The sequence below is a fragment of the Python bivittatus genome, unplaced genomic scaffold (genome assembly GCF_059951505.1).
Source record: "Python bivittatus isolate LINGU-HERP-01145 unplaced genomic scaffold, Pbiv_v1 ctg000020_np1212, whole genome shotgun sequence".
Taxonomy (NCBI): Eukaryota; Metazoa; Chordata; class Lepidosauria; order Squamata; family Pythonidae; genus Python; species Python bivittatus.
Window position 1 is genome coordinate 16,866,588 of NW_028277030.1, and position 18,324 is coordinate 16,884,911.

At 38.2% G+C, this 18,324-nt stretch overlaps 1 protein-coding gene across 8 annotated transcripts in view; it reads right to left on the minus strand.

Moving 5' to 3' along the window:
- The window catches only part of FBXW11 (F-box and WD repeat domain containing 11), a 101,140-nt gene that overhangs the window by 64,476 nt on the left and 18,340 nt on the right, over positions 1 to 18,324 (minus strand). For 4 of the 8 annotated variants that reach the window (XM_088135013.1, XM_088135030.1, XM_088135038.1 and 1 more), the window contains one exon: positions 12,928 to 13,029. The exons of the other annotated variants lie outside the window; for them this stretch is intronic. In XM_088135013.1, coding sequence (XP_087991139.1) covers positions 12,928 to 13,029 — 102 coding nt within the window. The remainder of the gene's footprint in view (positions 1 to 12,927; positions 13,030 to 18,324) is intronic. 8 annotated transcript variants of the gene reach the window in all.

Sequence of the window (18,324 nt, forward strand, 5' to 3'; positions counted from 1 at the left end):
CAGTGTGGTAGTTAAACGAGGCATCGTGACCACACCCGATGTTACGACATTTTTGGTTGTTAAGCAAATCACACGGTTGTTAAATGATTCACACAGTTCCCTATTGATTATGCTTGTCAGAAGCCAGCTGGGAAGGTTGTAAATGGCGATCATGTGACCCCGGGACACTGCAAGCATCATAAATACATGCCGGTTGCCAAGTGCCCAATTTTTGATCATGTGACCACGGCGTGATGGTCGTAAGTGCAGGGACTGGTCATAAGTAACTTTTTTCAGTGCTGTCATAACTCTGAATGGTCGCTAAACAAATGGTTGTAAGTCAAGTACTACCTGTACATGCCCTTGCTCTGAGTGAGCTCCTTTGATGATGAGATAGCTCAATGATATGGATCAAAATAAAATGCAATTGTTGCTGTGATACTTTGAAGCTGAGGATACTTCAACTTTAGAAACTGAAAGTACCATTTCATTTCATCAACTTAAGTCATTTTTACCAAAAAGAATGATCCTTTCTCCATTACAGCTGATGAAGCATTTCTTTATATCATACTTTTTAAAAAATTCTACAGAGCAAGTAAGTCAATGTTCATGTGTGATGAATGAACATTCATGGAAGTTCTTACCAAGATGTAATAATACACCATGATTATTCGCAGGGCAACTAAGATACACATACACACACACTTAAAAAAAATAAGACAATGAATAGAACTTTTTAGAATAAAAGTAAAGAATCTCTCAGGTTGATATGGCAAGTGTCCGTCCATGCATTCACCAAAAGCTGAATCCCATTCAATATCACCTAAATAACTAAAGAGTTCCTCAAATTGAGCTTGATTTCTGATGACAGCAAGGACATATCAATACAGTTTACTTAGCAATAATGCAAAAGGGGTCTGCACTGCCTTCTTCAGGAGTCCCCCCCCCCAACTTTCTGCTCAGTGGGAAGGTCCAGTCTCCTTCAACCCTGCATAGCTATTCCAAGATAACCAAGGTCAGCTAGGGGCTAGACATATTTCTCTAGACATGAATAAATAAGTTCAACCCTGTATATCTATTCCAAGATAGCCAAGGCCAGCTAGGGGCTAGGCATATTTTTCTAGGCATGAATAATTAAGATTCTCAGTCCTAAATAGCAGACAAATGCAATGTCATTCAGCAGGGGTTCTGCCAACTCCACAAGATTTCCCTATCTCAACTACCTAGAGCAGATATAGAGATCACAGAATGTCCAGGGGAATTCTGACATGTGAATATAACCTTGCATGGTGTTGCAGACTTCTATCTTACAGCCGTTTGTTGAGTGGCACTAACAGTTACATTGTTATTATTGGGTTTTTATCCTGCCTCTTTAAATATGTTTTGGTCAACTCAAGATGGTGAATATACTTAATACTCCTGCCTCCTATTTTCCCCACAACAACCCTGTGAGATGCGTTGGGCTGAAAGAGAATGACTGGCCTAAAGTCACCCAGCCAGCTTTCATGCATAAGGGACACCCAGAAATCACAGTCTCCTGGTTTCTAGGCCAGCATCTGAACCACTACACCAACTGGCTCTCCTTGAATAGAAAGAATGAAGGGGGAAAAAAGCATCCCTGAAGATCACTTTCACTTAAATGCAAACAGTAAAAATGATACTAGGGTTTAGCTAATCTACATTCAGTAATTTTAATAAGTATTTTTAATATATCTCCCACTGTGCACAATAACAGATATTCTACTCTTCAAGTCCTAATTTTTGACAATCCTCATCAACAGTATTGGCTCTAAAACAAGACAAGTGCATTTTATCACTAACCACTTGTTACTCTTCTGGCATACAAACACCTGGAACTGAACTTACTTTGCTAGGCATTGTTTTAATTCTTCCTTGCATTTGCTGCACACAACAGCATTCCAGCATCTGATAGCAAACATCTCCTGCTCAAAGGTCAATGTCTCACATTATCCACTGGCTCATTCTGGAAACACCACTGACATTTCATATGCATGCAACCTAGTGTTATCCCAGTTTACCTGTTTTTGTGTATTGTCGAAGGCTTTCACGGCCGGCATACGATGGCTGGTGTGGGTCTTCCGGGCTGTGTGGCCGTGGTCTTGAAGTCACACCAGCCATTACCTGTTTTTATTACAGTACTCCTGTCATTATTCTCTAAGGCTTCTAAGAAATAATGAATAAAATTCAAACTCTGTGTACAATCTTCCATCCATACATGGTGGGTTTTAAAGCTTTGGTCTTCCAGCAGTGCCCTGACATACATGAAAAGGCTCCCTGCAAGGAAACTCTGCACAGTGCCCTATGTGGCATGAGGGCTGCTCTCCCAAGAATGTGTATGTGTGAAAACAGTTTTCATTCATGCAGAAGGGGTAGGAAACTGAACTAAAAACTGCATTTTATTCAGCAAATTCCTATCAATAGTTTTATAGTGAGAAAGAACAATTTTAACACAATTCTGGAAAATGACTAGACCTTCAAAACTGTGCATGAAGTACCACCTACTCCTTTTAGCTTTTCTCATACTAGTCCATTTTTTACCTTGCAAAACCTTGTGGCCATTAGCACCTCCTGACACATTTCACTTTCTTACATATACATGATACAAAGCGCAGACTGTAAGTGGAAGTCAATTCTATTAAAGTACCAAAAGCATGATTAATACCACCCAGAGTTGAGCAGATATGGATATATACTGCATACATACACAGGCACTCCTCACTTAACAAATGCAATTGGGACTGGCAACTCTGTCACTAGGGGGATGCAGTGGCGCAGCGGCTTAATGACACTGAAAGTTGCCGGCCAGAAATGGTCAACGCTTCAGCGGTTTGAGTCCAGCCTTCGCGTTAAACAGGGTGAGCTCCTGTTTCCTCCCCAGTTCCTGTCAACTCAACAGGTCGAAAATTCACGTGAGTAGATAAATGGGTACTCTCACTCCGGTGGGAGGAAAAATGCTGGCGGCGCCTTGCAAAAAGGAGTTGGGAGCAGTTGCTGGTAAGCGCGAAAAAACCGCGCACGCCCAAAAAGGGTGCGAAGCAACGGAAACCCTGCCTCCTGCGCTCGCCAGCTGGGCTCTGCTCTAGGAAGGAGGCTCTGGCAAACCACTTCCGAAAAACAATTGCCTTGAAAACTGCAAGGACTCGTCCAAGCAGTCACTGCAGGGTCAGCAATGACTGAGCGCAGACTAAAAAAAAAAAAAACTCTGTCACTAAGCGGCATGGTCATTAAGTGAAAGATCGTATGACTGTGTCCAACTTACGTCAGTTCCGTTGCAGTCATTAAGCGAATCATCTGTGATAGTCAGGCACAATGGCATGCGGCCATGACTTGCAACTTACTACCAGCTTCCCCAATGACTTTGCTTGTCAGAAGCTGGCTGTGAAGGTCACGAATGGTGATCACTTGACTGTGGGATGCTGTAACTGTTGTAAATGTGCACCAATTCCAAGCACCTGAATTGTGATCATGTGACTGTGGGACCCTGTGACAGCTGCAAGTTAGAGGACCAGTCATAAATCTACTTTTTAAGTGCCCTCATAAGTTCAAACAGTCACTGAATGAGGTGGTCAGTAAACAAGGACTATCTGTATATACATACATACATATACACACACCCCACCATATATAAATAAATATATAAATACTTTACACTATTATATTCAGTGCAATCAAAAAAGGAGAATTATGCTGTTCTCCAAGATAATAGCAAAACTAGAATATCATCACATTTTTCAAATCAACATTCCTTGTTGTGAAAAAGATGGGGTGATGCAAAAAGTTCTTACTCCTGAAGTTTTACTCTAATTCCAGGTACTGAATTCCAGTTTCTAATTTTTTCCCAGTTCCTGAGAATTATAACTCATAAAGTAAAAAAAAAAAAAAAGTAATAATTTTGACCATCTATATGTATTAAACACATTCAGTTAAAATGCAACTTAGAAATATTAACATCCAAAATCCCAAAGCACATGAATATCCAACCCTAAACTACAGAGCAGAGAAAGCAACAATCCAAAACCTATGGTATAAATAAAATAGATTAAAGCAACAGAAGAGAGATTACAAATCAAGCTTTCAGTATACAGCATACTTCATGCTTTCTTGCAAATGATTTATAGTATTTTTTTAAAAAAGACATTACAGGTATTCCTCACTTACTGGCCACTTGTTCAGCAACTATCTGAAGTTGCAATGGCACTGAACAAGTGGTACTTACAACCAGTCCTCGAAGTTCTGGCCATTGCACCACCCCCACAGTCGCAATTTGGGGGCTTGGCAACCGGCTCACATTTACGGTATCACTATTTGTGACCTTCTCTGATGGCTTCCCAAAAGCAAAGTCAATGGGGAAGCCAGAGGGAAGGTTGTAAGTTGCTCCAGTACGCTCCCCCACCTCTCTGAGCTTGTGCAGCTTCCCCTGGCTTCCCTGCGCTCGCATGGCTCCACGCTCTTCCTCCCTTGGCCTCCCTGCCATTGCGCATGGCCTGTTCCAGGCCTCCCCCACCCCTCCACAGCACTCCCCCCCCCCGCTCCTTACCTGGGACTCCTGCTGCTTCCTGCTAAACAACCCACATGTCTTGGGGTTACGACGGCAACTGGGGCTCCAGGGATTCTCATGGCTAAGCAATGTGGTCTCATGATGTCACGCTTTACAACTGCAGCACTTAGTGATGGCAATCCCAGTCCCAACTGCCATTGTAACCCAAGGACTACCTGTATCTCTAGTTTGCAAATGGGGGAAGGATGTTAATACCACAAAATGTATCTTTTCAGCTACAATCCAGCTATCTGTATCATACTTCTAAAGGAGTTCACTTTCATACTATCTTCAAGATGACAGGTAGTGGGCAACGCTTTTTAGTGGGAATTTTACCTTATGTTTCCCCATATGATTTCAATTCTATACTAACTGAATAATTACAATAAAAAGTGCTAAGCTTGAAAACTGATCTTTTCCATATTTTTAAAATTATAGCCTAACTATAGCAGATTTTCTTTGCTTACACTTTTCTTATACTTTCTAATTTGTCTGAATTAGGAGAGCAGGAGCCAAATCAACTTAGAAACACATATAAAACAACATTCAGCTATAGAGAACTATCATAGCCTTGCTACTCTTGAACTGCACTGGAAAGGCCTCTCAAATTCATGGAAAAGCCTGTGAGATGGGACAAGGCTGTTGTAGCACATTAAATTTTGTATTAGCAAGGACTAGGAAGGAGGACCATTAAAATGTATTTTCTGCCCAAGCAAGCAACTAGGTCAGGTTTAGCACCAGCAGTTTCCTTAATAAAAGGGCAGGGGTTTGGACCACAAGCCTTTGCCATAATTTCATGTAAAACTACCTATTAAAAATGCAAGCAGAAGTTGGAAGTTTGGCCAGTCAAAACTTGGTGCTGGGTTCTGAAAGGGGGGAAATCCAGTTTTTATAACTGTAGCTTTTCTACTACTGTATATTGAACTATGCATTTGTAATGTATCTAAATTCAAGATTATGTAAGAAAAACAGCATGGAAGATTCATGCAAGTCTGCTCACTTTCATATAATCTAAAGGGGACAAGCTGTAGTACTGAAACAGAAGTTGACCTAGTTTTGTCATGCAATGACTATGGGCAAATGTAGGTCAGCGGAGCAACTATCAGTCATTATCTCCTAATATTCTGTCAGTCATACATTTCAAACCAAGTATTGTCTTTGGATTTGATTTGCCCAATGTTTAGCTATTTAACACTTTACAATACTATAATGTTTATTTAGCAACATCAGAAGTCTAAATTTGAAAGAGGGCAGAAAAGAAAAAAAAAAGAAAAAAGAAAAGAAAAGAAGATCAGGAGAGGAGAAAAGGCATAAGAAAAACAAAAAGTGAAATTATCATGGTCCTGCAAAGTTTTTGTAAGAGAAATAGGTTTTCTAATGCTGAAATCACTTGTCTAATTTAATGTTTCATCAGTATTCAGACATCTTTCTGTACTTCTTCCAATGTGTATTATCAGAGTTCAGAGCATATTTCCTGTTCTGAAGATAATTCCCACACTGAAGAAGACACTTCTTCCCCTATTCCCAATCACAGCTGCAAGTATTTTCAAATTGAACTGATGCAATACCTCAGCTATTGCTCTAGCTTATTCCACTGTCATTTTCAGTTATCTCACTAATCTACTTCGCTGTCATTTTCATCACTGATGTTTCTACTTTTTGATGGAAGTATGGAAATTAAGGAGGAAAACACTCAGTTTAATTAACATCTTCTCAAATGTTTTCTTTTTAAAGGATACCATTCAGCAGTGAAGAGTTAAAACAGAATCTATATCCACTGCCAAATAGTTGCTACCAAAGCAAGAAAAGCGATTGGGAGACATTTTGTTGGCATCAATGAAACTGACTGATGACAGAAAATTTATTTAGTTTTACTACCAAAACTGAGCCAGTTTGGTGTAGTGATTAAGGCATCAGGCTCGAAACCGGGAGACTGAGAGTTCTAGTCCCACCTGAAGCATGAAGCCAGCTGGGTGACTTTGGGCCAGTCACTTTCTCTCAGCCCTGGGAAGCAGGAAATGGCAAACCGCTTCTGTAAAATCTTGCCAAGAAAACTGCAGGGACTTGTCTAGGCAGTCACCAGGAGTCAAAAACTGACTAGAAAGCACAATAAATAAATAACCACCAAAAGTAGTTTCACTGGTGAAACTGACAATTGCTGCATAAATACATTAAACATACGAAAAACCCTGTTCAAACACCTCTAGAGAAGAATTGTGGATGTTTGAACTAGAAAGTTTACTTCCTATGGAGCTCATCTATTCACCACAAAGGTGGCACGCACACAAAACATGGAGCACATTGAAAACTGCTTGTTAGTCTTCAATATATCCATGTAACAGCAGGGGAGAGAGATTCAAAGGCACTTTAATTGGCACAACTGAAACTGGCCAAAAAGAATTTAAATCACATGAAAACTCACAGGGTGCCAATAGTTTATATGTTTTCATGGAAATTAGAAGACAGAAGCAAACCATGATTTTGGAGATATATGAGGACAGAGGATAATAAAACAGAACTGCAATTATCTTCTTTTCCAATATAGCATCCAACCTTAAACCATTCTATAACCTCTATGACAAGGGCAAACAAGACCAGGAAATTGGAGAGGGGGAAGGCACTTCTTTGCTAGGGTACCTTTAACTTAACGTCTGGAGCTTTGAGGCAATGCAGTTAAGTTAGCAAGTCTTCTGCACAGTTTAATAGGTTGAAAACAAGATCAGTGATAGAAAAACACAGTGTTTTAGGATATTATAATTTAAAGCTCTACGTGACCTGGGATTCACATACTTTGAATAGCACTTCTTCCCATACCAATCTTCATATGGATTGAAATAATTGGGTTAGTTCCTTCTCCAAATGCCTTCAATAAAAGTATATAAAGAGATCATAAAACAGAAAGCTCTGTGTAGTGGTATCTTAATTCTAAAATGCAGAATCAATTTGTCTAGCATCAAACTGTTTCTCATGACACCAAATTAATGTTATTAATGTGTTAACAACAGGGGTATGCAGTATTTGGATCCAAAGGGGGCAAAAGTGCTTCAGAACCAACATGTGCATCCTTGCTGTACTTGTCATTAGCTCCCTGAGCTGCTGGCAGGTACAGGAAGGGTGTCCACGCAGGATCTGGTGCACATTTGTCTGCTTTGGATCCAAATATGGCATATCTCTAGTTGATAACTTTATGTACATCTGTTTTTGATCTGAGTTGTTCTTTTCCTTTTAATGCTATGGCTTGGGGTAACCATTTTAAACAGACAGCTTCTCCTAAAGTTCCAATCTGCTAATACATTCAACTACCATATATCAAAATTCTTAAGTAAAATGATTCTTTGGGTATATTATTAAATAGTATACGGTACAGTAGTAAGCTGTCACTTTTATAAGCAACCTATGTTATGTCCTTCACCACTGCATAATAATGTGCACAGAATATGAAGCTGTCATATCAGGGTCAGTGTCAAAAGCCCATTGGCTGCATACTCCAATTAGAAGCTGTTCTCAGAGAACAGTCTTCCCCAGCCCCAATAGCTTTTAAACTAGCAAGTGCAACCAGTTGGTTTCCAAGGTAAGGAAAGGTGAGGCTGAATCCCGAGACAACACTATGTCAAACGTGTCCATTGGTTTTCCCAGTCAGTAAAAATTGGACTGGCAGTTTGCTTAACGCTGCATCTATTATCTCCTTTTCTAAACATAAGGCAAAACACTCTAGAATTCTATATATGATTTATTTGCACAGAGCATTAGATCCAACTGGTTCTTTACTTTTTTCCAACTATAAAACCGGAAACCCAGAAGGAGGTGTGTGAATGCATCTATCGGAACTATCTGCCTTGATAGAGGGTAGCAATAAAAGAGTGGGAAGGGGCAGAAAAGAAGGGATAATGTTCTTTCTGCTTATTAACAAAATCATTATTTTCCACGTGTTATGCAATTTTAATAGCTGCTCATGCCACTATCCTATTGTAACATCTGAAAGTACTTTGTTTTGTTTAATATGCCATTTATCATTCATTCTTGAGAATGATGCCAGGTGCTTGCGTTTTGTTAACAGACTCCTCTCTGATTGCCTTCCTCACATCATACAATTTTAAAAGTATTTAGCTTGCTTTTTTGGGGGGGGGGGGGTACCTTCGAATCAGGCTTGACTCCTGGTAATTGCCTGGACCTAGTCCCTGCAGTTTTCTTGGCAAGATTTCAGAAGTGGTTTGCCATTGCCCAACAGGCCTGACATCCCTCATTAACAGAGATAACTTCCAATCTACCTGGAAGATATTCGTTAGAGAAAAACTGGCAGCCTATGGCTTCTCTAAAACATGGGATATGACAGAAGATCACTGAAGGAGATGATCCTTGATGCAGGATGGCAACATGACATTAGCTTAGCACTAAGGCTACATAAGTCTTGGAGACTGTCTCTTACTACCAAGCCAGCTGATTAATGTCAATCTCTAATAAACAACAGACACTGCAAAGGACACTCCCTGCAGCAGTTATTAATGGTAAATATCAAAAAATTCCCTTCCACAAATGACTTTGTCACTGTGACGTCCAATCTATAGAAGATGTTCAGCATGTCCTGTTGTACTGTTATTTCTACCTGAACCTGCGTAATTTATGACGTAACCACTCATAAAGGAATTCCCAGGGAGAGACGACCAATGGTACATTATCTTTTAGCAGACCATAAAAGCACTATCACCCATAATGTTGCCAAATTCTGCCTTCCTGCTAAAAGAGTGAGGCAACAAATACTCTCCAAACAAAACTGCTTTTCTTTGGTACCTTTACAACTCTTTCCCCTTCTCTTCCTTTCCTCCTCTTTAACTCATATAACTTATTTTAATTGCCATCTTTAATGTACATTTTATGTGTCTGTATGTGTGTGTGTGTGTGTGTGTGTGTGTCTATGTATATGTATATGTACACATGTTGGTCAAAGACCATAATAAAGGTTTACCTTACTTTACCTTACCATTGCCTCCTTCCTAGGGCTGAGAGAGAGGGACTAGGCCAAAGTCACCCATTTGGCTTTGTCCCTAAGGCGGGACTAGAACTCATGCTCTCCTGGTTTCTAGCCCAATGCCTTAACCACTACACCAAACTGGCTCCCTTACCATTTATACTTTTCTGGATTATACAACAGATTCATTCATTTTACCTGCCATTTAACCCACTCTAGGATATACTTTTTGTGAAGGACCAAAATATGTATTTATTTAATTTCAATGGTCTACATTCCATCTTTTAGTTAACAACCCTCCCTCAAAGCAACTTACAAACATGTAAACAATACATAATTTTAAAAAACAAAGCTAACTAGTTTCTAGGATTCTTCTCAGAGGCTGATAATACCCACGTGGCAGTAGAACAAAGAGCAGGATTTTATGATGGCTGTTACTAGCCTTTCCCTATAATGAACCATCCCACCAGGGCAACTAACAGCAGAACCACCAAAGTCCATTCACAAATTTTGTATTTTGGGGAGTACTGCCCCTGACTTGTTTTTCAAAGACATCGCTTTCGGTACCCCAGAAATGTAGCACACCCATTTAAAATGTCATTTATTTCTGAAATAATGAACCGTGTCTGATATTATTTGTCCAATCATTCATTTTGAAAGGATTCTGGTGTATTGAAAGGATTCTTGGTTTGAATTTTATTTATGGTTTGACGTTACTTGAAAGTGCTGGCCATTTTACAGTTTGTCATTCTACAGTTCATTTGTGTTTAAACACGTACACACAAAGAAGGTCAGGAAGTCTTCTATATTATAACAAAGAAAGAAGCTGTCAATGTATCTTTTTTTAAAAAAAACTGATTATATTATTCTCAAACTGATTTATCACAGAGACATATTTGTTGTGAGGTTATCATGTTTGCTTCTGCCAATATGTCATATAGTACAGTGATGAAAACTAAAGTTTAGCCACAAAATGAAAAGGATAAATAATTTATGAGCAAAACTGAGTACAGAAAATAGCTTTCATGCATATATTTTCACTCTCCCAAGCCAATTCTGTGTTTGCCATCCATAGCATTCCAAGCATGATATCACACTTCCACTAATTAACTACACCCATTTCAAGAACAGCCTCATGCAGTATTTAGTAGTGATCAAGGATGGACTTTCCCCACTGTAAGAATCTATAATGTATATTCCAACATACACAGTAGTTTTATATACCGTATTTTTCCGACAATAAGACACCCCCATGTACAAGACGACCCCCACTTTTCCAGCCCCAAATTAAAAAATCAATAGTTTAAAGATGGTGCAGAACACATTTTTATTTAGTAATTAGTTAACATTGACCTGATACACTCAGTGGGAGGAGGTCCAAACCGTCTCTCTGCAGCTCTATTTCCAGGCTCTTTTGCGTAACTGATTACATTCAAGCACGAGTGAAACTGCAGATAGCTTGTCTCTGCAATCAGCCTTCCTCTAATTGGTTTGTTCAGCATCAGCTGACGTCAGTTACATCAGGCTCGTGATTGGAGGAAGTCTGTTTGGGAGACAAGCTATTTCACTCGTGACTGGAGGCTAGCAATAGGAGGACGCCTCTCTGCAGAAACAAAGTATGGGCAGTTTGGAACCACGCGATTCTCGGCTGACTTCCTTGAATAAGACGCCCTTCAGTTTTTAGGGTAAGGATTTTAGAAAAAAGTATCGTCTTATAGTCGGAAAAATACGGTAGTTTCTGAGCATTAGGAATTTTGATAGTCAAGGAAAGCATGCACATGGGAACTCTTTATAATGTACACTACAATGTAATTCCCTCCATCACCCAAATAAACTTTTCCTGATGAATAATGTAACAATTGCGGTGTTTGATAGGTTGGGTTGTGTACTTAAGCTGCCTCTTCATCCACTCTTTTGCCCAAAATTTACATATGTGGGTATGGGGACACGGCTGCTGGTATATTTATTTAAAATTATTTCTAGCACTGATAAGGTTGACTAGCATTTACAAACTGACAAATAATCATGTGGGGTTGGAATTCTAGAAGTTATATTTCCATTTGGAAGATACCACACCAGGGAAGACTAGAATACTCTGTAGTACAGAGCTTTCAAAGGAAAAAAGGGATTTTTGAAAATTAGATGGAGATACTTTCCAAGAGCAGAGCTCTTAGCCTGATTTTCAATCATTCTTCCTTTTCTCTTAGCCCCATCCCAAGACCACAGATTATCCATTCAAGAGAATCCTCCAACTATCTGCATAATATTTTCAGGTCCACTTCAACTATTTATGTTGCACATGCCTAAGTCTGCACACAAGCTCACTGTCTTGGAAACTTTCAAAATTCGATGATATTACAATTCTACCTTGTACCTCTAATATACAGCATAAATTAGTAATATACCAGAGATGGATAATGGACATTTTCATAAGGCTTATGATGTAACTGACTACACTTGACACACTATAGCAACGAAAGCAACACAATGCAAACTTTTTAAAAAACTGTTTTAACATGCCTTTCAAGATTGTTGAAAAACAGAACTTAGTTTTAATTTAGAATCAAGAACAATATAGAAAGAAATATCAGGGCTATGCAAAACATTGTAAAAGGGCACTTTACAAAGTACACTGACTAAGCAAAGCACTCTTCTTTGAAGTGTCAAAGTACCTGCATCTTTTGGAAAGTTCATATAGCTCCTTCAAAGGAGCTACCTGGCTCTCTGCACACATATGTGCACATCTCTGTGCGTGTTTATATACACAGCCTGACCCCAGTGGAAATGTCGTCATATATGCCCACAAAGATAACTGAGGACAGCCTTTAAAGCAGCTCTATGAATCTTCCAGAGGACATTGCTGCTTTAACATTTCAGGGAGAGATGCTTCATGTGCACTGACATGCTTAGCAAAGCATCAATCCCAAATGCTTTTCATAGCCCTAGGAAAGGAATGTATTTGTATTCTTAAACAAAGCAAACCCACTCAGTTAATACTAATTTTCTTCTGTGACTATATTCCAGGAATACTTAGTGTGAACATTTGAGAGCATATTGTCAAAAGCGGTATATATTAAATTGATTTACAGAAATAATTACCTACTTATTTACATGTAAAGATTTTGATACTACCTTTCATCCATTGTTCCGATAATTGCAGCATGTAACACACAAAATAAACACAGGCAACATGCATTCCTCATTTGCATTGAAGAAACAGGTAGAGCAAAATGCTTACCGTTTTCAGTTAAGAATAAGCTGTGTATCATACAGAGCCCTCTTAAGGAAGACTCCCACATAAACTAACGAGGATCATACAGAAAACATTCAGGAGACTTATACAATTTAAATTGAATCCAGAGAGATTTTAACAATGACCACAGCATACGCATAACACATTTACAACAAGAAAGAAGAAAGGCACCTGGAGACATCTGACACTGGGCATGCTCTGCAGGCATCTCAGTGCGCACATGCTCTCTACCAGGTTGGAGCAGCCTAGCCACAAAGACCTTGGCACAGAACACTGCAGGATGACAAAAAGGAAGGAAGAGAAGAAGCAGTTAGAGGCCACAAGTTACTGAACGCAGGTAATTTATTAGTACGTTAAAATGCATACGTAATCAACCAATAGTATGCAACTGGCAACATTAAATCCCAGACTGTCAAAAGGCCCAAGCCACAGAACACTGCCACTATATTACATACATAACCTACACATTCCAAATCATATTTGGAGTTGGATTCTAACTAAGTCCGAGATCAATGTATCTTCAGTTGGTCATAATTAAGGATGTGCAAAATATTTCATCATGGAATGGTGATCGCTTCTGAAGCCAGAATGGCTCATTCAGGGCTTAGAATTTCCACGACAGAACGTTCTGCATCCTCCTAGTCTTGACTAGCTTTTCAGATGGATTTCACTGAGGCTTAACATCATGCAATGAGCCCACTGATGTTCCCTGACAAAACAGAAAATGCCAAACAGCAGTTCCTTAGTAATTGAGGCTCCAAGTTACCTAGTTGTTTTTTCACTGGCTTAATCCCTTCAGTTCATCAGCTCAAAAATGCACTTAAGTGGAAGTCAAACTTTGGAAAATGGAATTCAGGGCATTCTTCTGAATTCTAACTTTTTGTACAAAGTCATTGCCTCCCCTCTCCCCTTCTAATATGTCTAGTTAAGGATTTGATTCAGTGTTTTGTTGATAAGTTTTTTTAAAATTTATACTAAAAATTACTTGCTGATGAATAAAATGTTCAGTTGAGCATTATTCTGTAACCATTTTTAACAATACATTTCAAGTCTAATATACTTAATCATAAATGTTTGACTACTGCACATATTTATGATAACTATATTGTGTAGGTGCTATTAAAGGTGGAAAGGTGATCTTTAAAAAGCACCTTTGAAATAACTACTGGGTGTTTGGTATTGTCATGCTGAGGAAAAGCTTTTATTATTTTAAAGAAAAAAGAGTTGTCACAACTGACAATTGGATCTGAGATACTCAGAAATATTAGCAACTTATGGTGTACTGACTTCCTATCAACTGTGTATGGACAAAACATTTTTATATCAGGGCTTATATGTATCTGTTAGTTTTAAGTCTCTATTGCCATTAAAAAGATACAAAAGGTATTTGATGAGACTTGTATTATCCTATATCATGCTCAAGTTCTACAAATAATTTATCAAGAGCACAGTCTAATTAAGTTTTCCAGACCATAACAAGATAGTTTATGGGTTTCCTAAGACAACATGTGTGCAGCAATAAGCAGCAGGTCTCCTTAATTACGTTTCCAGTCTAACTTCAATCAAGGGTTTTATTTATTAAGGTAATACTAGAGAAGAATATTTTAAATTTGACCCCCTTCCCAAAACAAGTTGCCTGTTATACCTGCTTTTTAAACCACTTAGGTTTCAAAAAGCAAGTTTTTGTGCTAATGCAAGTTGCAGCTTGAGTAGCATAAACCAAAAGCTGCTTTGCAGATGATGAGACAAGCAATCCTCTGGGGCCATGGCCAAAGATGGTACAACTGTAATGCTCAGACACACAGCCCAAGTCAAAACTTACTGAACAGAATCCTCTACAATGCATGCAGACATATGGTCCCAAAATAGGATTAATTTCTAGGGTTCCCCTGAGGTACATATCAAACTGCATGAAACAAAGGAAATCACTTCTGGTTCTGATTATGGGAGCAGTTTTTTTTAGTGGAAGGACTTAACTAAAATACATCTATTTCCTTTTCAATATTATCCCCAGCTCAGCCCCCATACAGGCCTTAGAACATGAATTGATGACTTGTTACTGATAGGAAAACTGTTAGAAAAAAAGAACATTTTGGCTGTACAGTCCCCGGGTTAATAATACCCAGTTTAATGATGACCCATAGTTAAGAACGGAGCCTACTGTAGCAAGATTCAAGTTAAATACACAACGATTCGAGTTAAATACCCAATACTACTTAAACAGTATTATACAATAATACTGTTCTGGCTTACATACAAATTCAACTTAAGGACAGACCTTGGGAATGGAACTCATTCTTAAACTGGAGGAAATAGATAGCAGCATATGGATATAACTTTAAAAGTTCCATAAAATTATTTATGTATTAAAACAATGAAGGATGCAGTACACATGACAAGACAATCAGCAGGCTCCAAGTTTCAGGATAAAAATAAGATAGCATTAATATCAATGTTGTCCAAGGGTTTTCCCATTATATTTATAGACAAGGCTAGAAAATATCAAGAAATCTGGTCACACTGGCTCTTAAAGCTATATTTCCAAAATTTTTAACATGGAAATTACCATGATTAAATTCATTTAAAAGGTTTGATTCAATAGTTTACAGCTCACTGATAAAGAATATACTCTATGTGCAGAAGATCCAAGGTTGTGTTGAGAAGTTTCACTGAACTATTTCATCTACGAAAGCCTTGTTAGTCAGTGTACAAAATAGTGGTGAGACAAGCCAATAATTTAATTCAGCACAAAGAAACTGTAGAGGATTGAATTAAAACTTGTTCTTTTACAACTAGCATTGCTTCTTTAGTACATAAAAGGGATCAAAATGAAGCAAAAGGTGTCCATTTAGGACTGGGGGTAGGGGAAGTATTTGCTGATTTTGCCTTTTCTCTGCAGTGCCACTTAACCCAGCTATTTCAGAAGGCCTCCCAAATCGTCACAGTAGGTTTGGAGGGGACATGGGGATAATGCAGGTGGCAAAAGAACTGACTGAAATAGCATTCCCTTTTTCCAGTAGACCTGGCAATCTGGATCCAATCCAATATTTTTATATACACATATAATGACATAATACTATCACAATCTATAGGAATGCTTGTTTTCGAATATGACAGGTTAAATGGAGTGTATCTTAATTTAAGGCCAAATAACAGTTGTGCTGTCACATAGACTTTCAGTTGCTACCATGTGCTTATTATACAATATCTAATTATTCAAGAGGAAAGTACAAACTCTTTTTTTAATTCTCAGCCCAACTTCAGTTCTGTCCTCAATACAGAAACAAGGATCTAAAGAAATCAAACATCCTCCTTTAAAGAGCTGCAACCAACGCAGAATAATCTAATTACAGAAAAAAAAACCCCTCTAGTTTATCCATATACCTTTTGATACGTAAATATCTATTTTAATTACTTTTTAAAATATTCCAGATAATTAACTTTAAAAAAATTCAAACCTTCTTAAATAAGGCAGGGCCACTCACCCACCCACCCATCCAGTCTTCCCCAAATTGCTATCCTTGTAGTATTAAACTAAAATTTCTTCCATCTACAGCTGGAATATCAAGACTGTAATTCTGTCCAACGCATCTGGAGGATACTAATTTGGTGGAGGCTGCACCAATCCTTCCTCCAATTCATCCAGATCACAATGGGCCCCAAAAGTAACATTGCACAGATGTCAAGACAACACAGTCAGATCAAACACATGCAATGGAAAGGAAGAAGGAAGCCATACCACCTTTGCTAGTGCTAACTGCCAATCTGACTAAGGAGAAAATTCCAGATCCAAATATGGCAGCCAGCTAGCATGTATGTATTTAAGTATGTATGTATGTATATATGTATGTATTGTTAAATGGTGAATATATCACCACTCTGTAACAATGTTCTTGTAAGCACTGTAAGCATTGTTGGTAAAAAAAAAAAAATCTTTAAAAAGAACCCAATGCTAAAGTAATGTGGAAGAGAAATAAGAAAGTTTGCTTTTTAGTAAATTTGTGTTGGATAGCAGGAACCAAAAAATACTAAAGGAGACATGGATATGTTAAGAACAAAAGCAGCAAGCTGACCTCTAAAAAATTAAGCAGTGTTGGTAAGTGCCACAATTAAGGAACATGTGAACTTTTTGTAATCCTGGTTATGGTATTCCCTAACCTTTTATAGAAGGAGAGGAAAGCCCCCCCCCCCCCAATCAATGTGTAGTTAGTATTACTACAATTTACAGTAAGCTTCATAGGGAGGAGATGGCAATATACCTCTGGACAGAGAAGTTCTAGAATCCACTTTTTTTCTTCTTTTGGCTATTCCTCTACTCAAGCAAATTTGATTCCATTTTGTTCAGTTTTTACAGAGTAATCCTGCTGATGGATAGACGATGGAAAAAGCCTTGACTCACTTTATATAATTTCTTTCCAATATTCTATTGGGTAGGAAAGAATCAAAAGGAATATGCACATTCACATTACTGGAAAGACATGATTTAGAAGCAATGCTTCTAAAATTTAGTAATATGCTAGGAGTTATTTATTAACCCAACAGCATTTTACCTTTCCAACAATTTGCAAAATACCCAAATTGTCAGCACACAAGACATCCATTCCTACAGATAATGACATTTTATTCTGTTACATCAGCATTGTCTTAACAACTAGTATTGAGAGGATAGTATGTGAAGTACTCCTTCTCTCTATCCAGAAACTTTCAAAGTTGAGCTTTATTGCATTTCTAAATCCACCTGCCTAAATTCCTCACTTATTTATATTTTATGTTTAAAATTTCCCAATCATTATATTATTTCCATACCTGATGACTACTTCAGATTTCTGATTGTTTGGGTAGCAATTTTCTGTCCCTCCTCTAGCTCTATAACAAAATCGAGTGTTTCAAATATGGTACCTTAATCTTCATTTCTTTCCTAGATGATCCCATATAGTATGAAAGTTGTGTTTTTCACAGGAGCTGCACAATGAGCAAATGTTTTTATTTAGCTACCCATCCCACCTTCCAAGATCCTTTATCTAGTTAGCAGTTGATAACTTAAGACTGCATAAGTATTTGTGTTTCATCTGCGTGGGTGTGGGTGTATGTGCAGTTTTTGCCCAAATGTGCTGATAATGAAATGCATTTGCTGTTTTAATCTCATTCCCCCAGCCTGGAGAGTTCCTTCTGGAATTACTCAGAGTCCTTTTTTATTTTAACTATATGTAGCTGGAATCAAATTCTTTGGCCATCCAACTAGTTAATTAATCTATGAATAAGCTGTATATAAAAAATAACATTCCGACATCACACTGTAATTTCCACTGTGTCTGCCTTTTTCCTTTGTCTTGTCTTTGCAATGCAGTAGGCCAAAGGTATATAAGCTCTGGTTCTGCCAAAGCTTTGCTGGGAGCCCAGTATACATACTGTATATATATTATTGACATGCTAATAAAATTATGTTCTATCATCAAAGTGATTTGGTTGCTTTAGGTAAGCCACATTTGGCCACAACAAATATGAATACAGATCTTTTGAGGTCCCACTGTTTACATCCAAAACTGGCTATGTTATGTTTTTGTTGCT